This window comes from Bactrocera tryoni, chromosome 5 (assembly GCF_016617805.1).
Source record: "Bactrocera tryoni isolate S06 chromosome 5, CSIRO_BtryS06_freeze2, whole genome shotgun sequence".
Taxonomy (NCBI): domain Eukaryota; kingdom Metazoa; phylum Arthropoda; class Insecta; order Diptera; family Tephritidae; genus Bactrocera; species Bactrocera tryoni.
In genome coordinates, this window is record NC_052503.1 from 8,523,681 (window position 1) to 8,535,730 (window position 12,050).

Consider the following 12,050-nt stretch of genomic DNA (forward strand, 5'->3'; position numbering starts at 1 on the left):
GGCGAGTTGCTGTTGCTGGCGGAGCTGCAAATGAAACGAAGTGCTCCATCGACTGTGTGCACACATACATATATATTTCTATCAGAGAATGGAAGCACTGAAGATACCCGAAGTAAAGTTTTTAGAGAAAAAAATCGTTCATCCAATATATGTACACACATACATACATTTAAGAAATAGTGAAAAAATCAATTATGAGTACCAAGTTATATAGACTTGCAAACGAGTACTCAGATCCTCAACACGCACTGCAACTTGACTAAAAGGGTTTGTCCGGAAAGTAATAGGACGGATTTTCCGCCGCGAATGTACGTGCGCGCATCGACTGGATTCGGTAGTGGGCGTTCCTAGCTAACGAACGAGCGTCTGGTCAGTTATTTTCGAGCATCTGCAGAGTCAAGACAAACATTTTTGTGCGACGTGTTTCTGTGTGTGGTGCAAGCCGAAAATGCAGCGTTCGTTAGAGCAGAGACACGCGATTAAATTCTGTGCGAAACTCGGTAAATCTGCGACAGAGACGTTTGATATAATCAAGCAAGCTTACCCGGATGATGCTTTGGCAAGAAGTGGTGTGCTTTTTGGAGGGCCGGGAAGAGGTCGCTGATGAAGACCGTGCTGAGAGACCTGCGACTTCGACATTGAACGCAGACCGTCGAGTAAGTATTCGTTCAATTGCCCAGATGTTAAATTTATCAAAATCTGTGGTTCATGACATTTGACGGAACACTTGAACATGCGCAAGGTGTGCACGAAGATGGTCCCAAAAGTGCTCACTGACGACCAGAAATTGCGGCGAGTGGAAGTATGCCAAGAAAATTGAACATGTATGAAAGTGATCCCCAATTTTTGAATAACGTGATTCGTGACGAGTCATGAATCTTTGAGTATGAACCCGAGACAAAGAGGCAATCTTCCGAGTGGCACACGCCAGCGTCTCCTCGTCCAAAAAAAAGGGAAGAATGAGCAAATCCAAAGTGAAAGCGATGCTCATTGTCTTTTTTGACATCAAAGGCATCGTCCACCATGAATTTGTTCTTTCTGGACAAACCATAAACGCCATGTTTTACGTCAAACCCCCAAACTAAGGGTCAATCGCAGCCGATTGGAAGTTGCACCACGACAACGCTCCAGCTCACACCGCATTTCTTGTGAATAGCTACCTAACCAAGGCCGGCATCTCAACGCTTCCGCAGCCTCCGGCCTTTTTTTGTTTCCTTGATGAAAAAGCCAATGAAAGGCAAACATTTTGAGACGACAGAGAGGATCCAAGCAGCATGCAACTCGGCTCTGAAAGCTATTCCGGAGAATGCTTAAACTCGCGTTGGCACCGCTGCATCGACGCAGAAGGAGCCTACTTTGAAAGTTTTTAAAGAATTGTAACAATTGGTTCAATAAATTTCTTTAAATCGTCTCAGTCCTATTACTTTCTGGACAAACTCTGTAGAAGATTGCAAAGAAATGATGGTTTTTATTTGGCTGTGATAAATGCACATAAAGCCACAGTTATTATCACACAACAAATTATTGAAAATGCGTGTGTATTCACCACACCGGAAAAACACTACAAACAACACTAAACAAACAATGCTTTGGCAGCAACCCTGTTGCTAAATAGTGCTTTGGTAAAGATCGCTCAAAAATCGTTGCATACTTTTAGGCTAACAAATAACGACTGATTTGAAATAACGGAAGTTGATGTTGCCACTAAATTGTACTTTTCGTTCATAGGCATATACATACATACATTCGTTTCCATATACACCTTTCTGTTTTCACAAAAGTTTCAGCGAACCGTACAGTACTCATTTACCTCAACTTATTCCAATTTAAATTATATGCACTTCTTCTGGCATGCTCGTTAACTCGTCATTTTTTAAATATAATTAGTGTTATTTCTTCAATTTTAACGCCTCCCTATTTAATTGCAGCCCTTGCAGCCAATTTTTGCATTATTTGTCTTTCCTAAACATTATGAATTTACAACAAAACTATTTTTGCAAAAAATAATATAAAAAGCAAGGAAGTGCTGAAACACTTTTTTGTTAAATCGGTTAAAAAATAGAGTTTCAGTTTTTCTTGTTTTAATTTTAAAACCTTTTAAGTAATTTTGGACAATTCTGCACTTAGCGCATATAAAGTTTAATGGCAATATAACACCATATCAGCTTAATTCGGACATTTAAATATATGCACAGCAATTTTTTGCGCCACAGACACCTGCCCTGCCTCAAAATATTGGGCATGCAAAGGCGAATATTCAAATTTCTTTTTCTCGACGCTGTGCTAATGAATTTTAATTGATTTTGACGCGTTTCATCATTAGCAATTTACGCCCACGCAATCTTGCACGCTCACGATTGGCTCCAAATTTATCACACACGCATAAGCATTTAACTAATTTCGTTAGTTTTGGTTTTTATGACTGTTCTCTCTCACTTACCTTTAAATATGGGCGAGGCGGTCCAGGTGTGCGCTGCACTTTGGCCCAAAAACTGTCCCACTGATATCTCCAATAAGATAATTGGCAAGCCGACTAGAAACAATAGTGTTATGTATGGAATCAAATACGACGAACCGTATTTGTCCAGTTCTCTCGGGAAACGCACGATGTTGGCGTAGGTGACGTTCAAGCAGATGCACAGCACGAGCCCACGAAATATCGAGCATTTTGTCTGAAAACGAAGAGGAGGTGAAAAAAGCAATTAGATAAAGTGTTTACATTTTTTTTATAATCAATATAATAAAATATTCGAGTAAAAATTATAAGTCAAACGATTGGCGTATTGCTGGTTTATGGTGTAAAAGCTTTATAAACAAAAAAAAGAAATTTTGTCTGCAACAAAAACGTCATGAAGGCTTTTAGAGATAAAAAAAAATTATGAAAAGCGAGAATGAAGAGTTAGTGTACTTCAGTTCTCCAATCAAATTAGTGTATCTTTAAGCCATCCAACTTAAAGCTTAACACCCTTATTTATTCAAGGTATTTAGAAAAGTTATAGGGTTTCTCAAGATGGCACTAGTAAAGTAGACCGTTAGGGACAAGAAACAACGCCATATTTTTTCCGCACTTTTGAAATTTTTCTTCAGTAAGGCTTGTCATTTTATCATGGAAAGATATACGTTCCAACAACGAGTTGAAATTATTAAAATTTACTACCGAAATTCGGCCTCAACTTTAAGAGCGCTACGTCCAATTTATGGTCGTTATAATCGTCCTGTGAGATCAACAATTGAGCGTATAGTGGAAAACATTAAGTCAACAGGCACAGTACAAAATGTTACCTTGCCAGTGAGACAAAGAAGTGCCTGTAGTGTAGAGGAAGACTCAAATCAGTCTCTCACACTTCGTTCTCAAGCATTGGGCATCTCTGTGACGTCGTTGTAGCGTTCCAACAAGACGACACAACAAGCCACACAGCGAGTGTCGCAATCGATTTATTGCAAACCAAATCTAGTGAACGTGTTATCTCATGAAATGGCCCAGTCAATTGGCCGCCTGGGTCGTGCGATTTGACGCCATTAGACTATTTCCTGTGGGGCTACGTCAATACCGAACGTGAAATTGCAGCAGTATCGGCCGATTTATGCTTTAAAACCGTCGTAAATTGGGTTCAGCGTCTGGACTTATGCAAACGTGCCCGCGGTGGCCATGCAAGCGAAATCAAAATCAATCAAAATTGCTTAAAACACGGTCGAATTAGCAACTTTTCCTGTTTCATATTTGCAAAAGAATTTATGCCGAACTGGCCCACTGTGCGAAGCATTCAATGACAACAAGCAGCAGGCATAACTGCGCCAATAAAAGTAACACCAACTAAGGTAATTGCAGTAATCAAGAAGAGCAAATCCACGCAGTGCCCGCATGTGAGCCAGCATTAAGTTGGGGAGAAATTGAAAGTTTTGCGGTTTTAACCGCGACGATGCTGAAAGTCTGCAGCTACACGCACAACCGGAAGATGTGTGAAGGGAGACATTTGTGTGCCACTAAATAAATGTAAATGCACCTAAATGCCGAGGGAAACGCTTAAGAGAATGTGAAAAGAAATGCTTAAGAAATTGCAGACTACTTTAGCATGAGCGAGCGTTTACACAAATTTAGCAGCGTTCAGCGCGCCACGAAGAAAGTGACAGCGCTGCGAATGAATGATATTACAAAATAATTAAAAGCAGCTCATCAACAAAGGCGTGAAAATACTTTCACACCAATTTAGGTACCTATAATTATGCATATGTATACATATGTATGTACATATGTATGTTTGTATGGAGAGCAGGCGACTTGAGAAGAATTTGAAACGCGTAAAAAGACAAATAAAACCCCCGCTAGACTAAAAAGGAACAATAAAACAGAAACAATAACACCAACAACAACAACAACCGATATTTACTGCACACGTCGACTGGAGTGCTAAAATTGCACTTAGCGAAACTTGTTAGAATCAGTTTACGAAATTCGCAATAAACTGAAACGAGTGCCCATACAAACAGCAGAGCACAAACAACAATAATGTTATGCAAAACGGCTTATTAGCAACTAAATGTGCAAAAAGGCAATTAACAGAAGACTATAGTAAGAGCAGAAAAACGAAGTGAGGGGCGCAAGCGAAGCGGCGAACAATGAAAATACTACACTGAAACACCCGTTAAGTGGATCTGGGGAAAATAATGAGCCGAAATGAATTTTTCAATACTCAATAATAAACATGTAATGAATATGAAGCAGTGTAATTTACCTAATTTTAATGAATTGCTATTTTATTTTTAGGTTTTTTAAAGAAAATAGCATCTTCGATCTAATGTGGGCTAAAAATAGTGAGACTTGATAGTTTAAATTTCGCGCGAAAACCCATTCATAGAAATATTTTTTTTTCTAGATTGGTGGGATTGTCTAAATAAAAAGTGTTATAACGCACTTTTTATGTCTTCCCGATGCCATTCAAGAGTTCACTGCCAGCGACCTCCATTTGCCGAACTGTTATTATTTTCGCACATCTCTGCTTCGAAGCAATAAATTGAGCACTTCAAAGCATTGAAAGACAATTATTCACAGGTTTGTAACGGTATTGTAATCGTATCGACGGTCATTCAAAACTTTTTCTTCCACAACGATGTATGTAAATATATATGTATGTGTGCACTGCAAACAACACCGCTGGTTGCTCCTCCATTATTTTACAGTTACTTATTTGACATTCTCTTCCCAGACATTGCATTTACAACAATTCGCCAACTGAACGGCAAACGATTTGCTGTCAATGACTTCAAGTGAAATGAACCGAACACGGTAATCCAATAGTGCTCGCTATCACTTATTAACCATCAGTCAACAAAAGGGTACAAAAACTGCAATTAGTGTATTTGTGTGTGTGAGTATACATATATGCATAAATTGTGTGAAATGTAGTCTAACGAATTAGGCAGACCCGTTTGCACAATCGTGGAGTATTACAGCCTTTTGTAAAGCTTTTCTCTGATATAAAGTTTTATATAACAAATAAAGAAATTTTATTGCAAAATCTATAATAACATTTGCGCGGCATTTTTTGCAAATTTTAACCACATTTCTGACATGAAAAATTGTCTTTCATCGCATCTTTGTTACAATTTATATGGCACCCAATTTCCTTATTTCTGAATGTATTCGGATGCTTTTTAAAGTTTGAAATGACGGGTTGAGTGACTCCCAAAGATAACTCATGCTTTCAGTCGCTCATCGTCAAGCTCTTTTCGGCCGCCCACGACATTTTCCGTTTTCAAAGCAAATAACTTTTGGCTCAGCTAGAGAAATTTCACGGCTGCAGTTTTACTCATATTACAGTAATGAAAACGAACTCTTTTCATAAATACTTCTTGAGACACAAAGTTCACAGTGTTGTTTTTTACGCTTAATATAACTGCTGTGGACTTAAAAAAAGAATGTAGGAAAAACTTCTACTGCCTGCTAAATTCCAGTGATATCATAACACCAGGAGATGGCGAACCCGATTCTCCAATCAAGGACGATAGGCAGACGTTCCATTGCCAGACCATGAAGAAGTTCAAATAGCAATTACCCGTCTGAAGAACAACAAAGCGGCGGGAGCCGATGGATTGCCGGTCGATCTATTCAAAATAGTGGCAAAGAACTGACCAGGTGTTTGCATGCGCTTTTATGTAAAATATGGTCGGACGAAGACGTGCCCGACGATTGGAATTTAAGTGCGTTCTGTCCAATCCACAAAAATTGAGACCCCACAATCTGCGTAAACTGACGTTGAGCAATAATAAAACCTCCCTCAGAATCGCGAAAGACCTCTCCGAGCCGTTCGATACAAAGCGAAGTTTCAGACAAGGCGACTCCCTATCGTGCGACTTTTTCAATCTACAAATCTAGGAAACAAATAGGTATGGTAGTGAACGAGGGTAAGACGAAATATCTCCTGTCATCAAACAGGCAGTCGTCGCACTAGTGACTTAGCTCCGACGTCACTGTTGATAGTCATAATTTCGAAGTCGAAGATCATTTCGTCCATCTTGGAAAAAGTATTAACACCAATAACAATGTCGAAATCCAAACGCAGAATAACTCTTGCCAACGGGTGCTACTTCGGACTGAGTCAATTGAGAAGTAAAGTCCTCTCTCGCCGAAAAAGGACCAAACTCTACAAGTCACTTATTATTCCCGTCCTGCTATATACTGCAGAGGCATGGACGATGACAACATCTGATGAGTCCACGTTACGAGTTTTCGAGAGAAAGGTTCTGCGAATGATTTATGATCCTTTGCGCCACGGTAAATATCGCATTCGATGAAACGATGAGCTGTATGAGCTATACGACGACATTGACATAGTTCAGCGAATTAAGAGACAGCGGCTATGCTGGCTAGGTCGTGACGTCCGAATGGCTGAAAACACTCCAGCTCTGAAAGTTTTCGATGCAGTACCCGCCGGGGGAAGCAGAGGATGCGGAAGACCGCCACTCCGTTGGAAAGACCAGGTGGAAAAGGACCTGGCTTCGCTTGCAATCACCAATTGGCGCCCAATAGAGGGAAGGAAGAACGATTGGCGCGCTGTTGTAAACTGTAACTGCTTAAGCGGTGTCTACGCCATTAAAGAAGAACAAGAAGTAATACCCGAATTCGACACATTCACAATACTAAACTTATCTCACGGAAGGATTCATTCGCCTAGTCACTCAAGATAATTAAATAGTTTTTAATTAACCTTCAATGTAATTATTTCAGTTTCATGTTACGCAATTAAGTAAGGTATTTTTTTAAATAAAAATATTTAATAATTTATTACTTAAAACACTTTCAAATGTTGTAATGATATTAAAGAAGAGCAAAAGTGTTTCCCGCATTTTGCATTTTGATTCATAACTTCAATCGAATGAACACGAAACACGCACTACCACAACAAGATAAAGCTAACTCGTAATACGAACTTGCGTGGGCTTCGTGAAATGATAATGAAAACTTAATGCAATAAATAACAGTTATAATCTTAATAAGTAGAGTTAATAGTTAATGCACGCGCCACACCAACACACTTACTTTGCGATAATAACGGAATGGCACATCCTCATGCACGACGTATAAGTAATCTGCTAGATACTTTGTTGTTGGTATCTCCATCTTGGGGCAGATTTTGTAGCGTTTGTATGCGCAGAAGAATTTGTCATTTTCTTGCATTACTCGGCGCGCTTCGGGCAAATCAAACGCCAGCCTCGCTTCGATGAACAACCAAAGAGAGCTTGAGGGAACTTTTATTTTCCTTAATTAAGTTTCGATATCACGTTTCGACACTTTGTTTTTGGCAATATTTTCCGTTACAAAAGGTCGCCATGCAGGTGAAAGTAAGGGAGCTATCATGCCTCGGTCGCTTAATGTTTCTTTTATTGTTATTGCTATTATTATTATTACTTTTGTGTTTGTGATTTTGTTTTTGTTTCTACTTTTCGAATTTCACATGTTAGCGCTGCTGAAAATATTAATTATTTCGTCAAGACTTTCAAATAACTCAAGTATTTGTATTTTTTGCGAAAATTATTGTTTGTATTTCACTGCAATTCTTCTTTTTTATTATTTATTTATTAATTTTTATTTTTTTAATTTTATTTTTTTTTGTTTTTTTTTTTATTGCATTCATTTCACTTTCTTACATCACTTCGATGGGTGTTTGCATACGTAATCACCATAAGTTAACGACAAAAAACTGAAAATATTTTGGTGGTTTTCTTTTAATATTTGATTTTCGTGTTTGTTTGTTCACCATTTGGCGCATGCGTAGCCCAAATGTTCAATGAGCAGGCGCGCTCAACCTGCTGGCGGGCCAAACGCAATTAGCACCTGCAACAAAGTCGCTACGCATGCGCAATCAATTCCCGCGTGTACTAAGTGACGAGCGTTTATATGTGTATGTGTGTTTGTATTAAATCTTATGTTGTTGTTGTGGTCATTAGTGATATCGTTTTCATGAATTTGATCGACGTTTCATTACACTTTTTTACAACTAATGAACGCGCTTTGGATTTGCTTCCGTGTGGGATTTTGTGCATTTGATTGAGCAGCAGCAAAAAAATCCAAAAAAAAATTATAAAATCGACGTCAAGGTGAGATCCAATTTGCTAATAATGACAAATCTTGTCCATTTTAAATATTTGGCAATGACGGAACATAATATCCGCTTAAATTAAAATATTTTATGCATAAATTCAACTTTTGGCACTTTGTTCAAAGCAGTTAGTGCAAAGACAAGTTTTTTTAACGATTATTATTCTGGGGTCTTTCAATCAATTGATAATTCAAGAAACCAAAAAAAAAAGATCACACTTAATCTTTCATCTACCATATGGTTCTACACCTGAGTCAAATCTTCTATGGAAATCGGGCCTATCAGTAAAAAACTAACTCTCTTTTCACATAAAGGTGGTCATCCTGTCACAAAAAGCTTACACTCGTACTGAGATATTACCGCTAACTCGTTACTGCAGACCAATCTGTCAAATTATTAGCATTGTGATTCATTTTCGCTTTACAGAGTAGCGTAAGTAAGTAGTGAAGCTTCCATGCAATTACATATTTTAATAATAATTCCCTAGCATATGTGCCCTGTGTCTTGCCAGCCTTGTACTGTTGAGTATGGTGAACGCACCCACTTCTGTATACACATTCATTCTACTTTGTTTGCCAAATTTGGTGTAAAAGGCAACAAGCCTAAACCAGAATAAAGAAGCACAGAACAAAACACACGCAACGCAAAACCCGAAATTAGCTTTCGTATAAGAAGCACAACAGGCACAACCGGAAATTAATTAATTTGCCAATTTGAATACTTTTTCAATACTTAAATACATAGAATAGAACACAAGCACATGTAGGCTTACGAATATACATAAATATATTATAGCTAGCGAACAGGGTAACCCAATTGGTGTCGAAATACATTGGTGACCCCTTGATTGATTGATAAACGAGGAATACACCGCGATCTTAGGTCTATTGTGTCCTCTCCTAAGTCACAAAGACTCACCTAGCCCCAGCATACTGGTAAAGTCCAATAGACTGCTGGTTGCGATCGAAGCGATGGGATTCCTATTTGGAAATATGGATACAAGGGCCCCCTTACGCTCGTGCTGACTAAAATAGAGGTTATCTTTTAAACTATTAAGCAGCTGATAGGGAGAATAAGTTTTTATTTTTATAACTTTTTCATAGACTTTTTATTCGGTTGGAAAGCTCGGTAGCTGAACTTTTTAGTTCTCACACTTCACTAAGAACTAGCTGCCCACAAACAGTTATTGTTAGGATTTGTCCGAAATCAGTTATATAATAGTAGTTGTAAGTTTTTTTAGGCAGTATTGTCAGTATTGTCACATGCAGGTTTTTTCCCAAAGAGCTTCCTAAAATTTTTCAAACGTAAGCAATTTTATCAAAAAAAGCAAACTTTTTACTTATTAAATTTAATCAACAAAAACATTGCGCCGTTCAGCCTTATTGTAACACCCTTTATATAACCGAATTCAAATCGATGATCAAACATTGGCCAATTCTTCGAGTTCGGCTTCGGTCTGCCTGTCTTTTTTATTCTAATTTTATTTATCCGATTTGCATTTTAATTTTTAATTTTTGTATAAAAATGTTAATTTTTGCGTTGTATTTTATGGTTATGCCCGATCAATTGAAACGTATTTGAGTGAAGCGTCTGTTTTGATAGACTATCTCAATGCTTTCGCAGCGAAAAAGGCTGCACTTCGCATTCATATTTAAATTCAATTTGTCGCAAGCTCATGTACCACAAATACGAACATTTTATTTAAGTTGTTGTTTTGGTTCGACTTTTCGCAAAAAGCGTTTCTTTTTGTCTCACAACACTCACAATTTCGTCCTTGAAACTGTGTTGTTGTTTTATTTCTTTGAATAATTTAATTATGCAGATTACATTTCGTCTCTATTAATAGCGCGACTGGTGTGACATCAACGAAACATTGAACGTGCCACATGCTTGTATTAGAGAAAAAAAGAAAGGGATGAGAAAGGTATACTTTATATAATGATCATTGAGAGCATTCTTTGATTTTGGAATATTCGCACGCTGATTGTTTTCGAAGTTTCAGAATCTCTACTGTTGTTTAAACTATCGGGTGTCATACTTTAGACAGCTTAACTTAACTTTATAGTTAAGTTAGTTAGTTTATTATAACAAAATTGTGGATATAAAGTATGTCTGACCACAAAGGATGGCTTATAAAGCTCGCCAGGTGTGACCAAAGATTGCTGAAAGTTGTTTAAAGGTTATAGAACTTGGGACATAAGCAGCGTAACCACAAAATAACTGATTCTTGGCTGGAAACCAGAATACAGAGAGAGACGAAAGTACCCTTTCCGCTAAACACAAAGCTAACAAATGTATAAATGCATCACTAAAGTAAGACCGAGGTCGGAGTAGAAGACTGCAATTAGTGCTTAGCACCGTTATTTATTGCGTAAAAATTCGTACATGGAACAATTGGTCGGTGAACGCTCAGGACTTTTAAAGTCTTATGGAAAATTTTTGCTATATTCGTTTTAATGGTTTCAATCTTGCACTCTGGTACTTGCGTAACAATAACTTCACAGAAATTTATTGGTACGATAGTCTTTAATGATTTTCGTAGTTTATCTTCGATTCGTTCTTCTTATGGTTTAGTATATTGAAAATAGGCGCAGGACGGCAAATTGTCTCGGACCGTCACTGGTCACAGTAACGCCCACTAAGTCTCGTTTTAGAGACGCTACAAAAGTAGACCGATAGGAACAGCAAATGGCGTCATAGTTTTTCCCGCTCTTTTGACAGTTTTCTTCAGTAAGGTTTGCCATTTCATCATGGAAAGATATACGATCCAACAACGGGTCGAAATTATAAGAGCCCCATATCCAATTTATGGTCCTCATAATCATTCAGTCAGGTCAACAATTGAGCGTCTAGTGGAAAAATTTTAATCCAAAGGCACAGTACAAAATATACCTGCGCCAGTGAGACAAATAAGTGTCCGCAGCGTCGAGAATATTGCTGCAGCAGGGTCAATTGGGGAAGACCCAAATCAGTCCCTCACACATCGTTCTCAAGCTTTGGGCAGCTCTCTGACGTCATTGTGACGAATTTTGTGAAAAGATCTTGGCGACCAAAATTTGTCGTATGTTCGTGAATTGGGCTGATAACGGACTTGCTAATAATCCGGATTTTCATCGAAAAATCATGTTCAGCGATGAGGCTCATTTCTGGCTGAATGGCTTCGTCAATAAGCAAAATATGCGTTATTGATCAGGCAGCAAACCACACGTACTCTATGAGTCACCATTACGTCCCGAAAAAATTACGGTTTGGTGCGGTTTATGGGCGCATCGTCAATGGGCCGTATTTCTTCCGTGATAATCAAAACCGCTACGTTACTGTGAATGGGAATCGCTACCACTCAATGATAACAGAATATTTTTATCCCGAATTGAATGATATGGACTTAGACAATATATGAATGAGCGAGTGTCACAATGGTTTTATTGAAAACCACAAGTTTGGTGAACGTGT

General features: G+C 38.3%; 1 protein-coding gene across 5 annotated transcripts in view; it reads right to left on the reverse strand.

Moving 5' to 3' along the window:
- Positions 1 to 12,050, reverse strand: part of LOC120776536 (sodium- and chloride-dependent glycine transporter 2) — a 74,443-nt gene that overhangs the window by 8,745 nt on the left and 53,648 nt on the right. For 3 of the 5 annotated variants that reach the window (XM_040107272.1, XM_040107270.1, XM_040107271.1), the window contains one exon: positions 2,441 to 2,672. In XM_040107272.1, coding sequence (XP_039963206.1) covers positions 2,441 to 2,672 — 232 coding nt within the window. Of the gene's footprint in view, positions 1 to 2,440; positions 2,673 to 7,537; positions 8,062 to 12,050 lie in introns of those variants that run through there. The other 2 variants (XM_040107274.1, XM_040107273.1) reach the window with 2 other exon arrangements.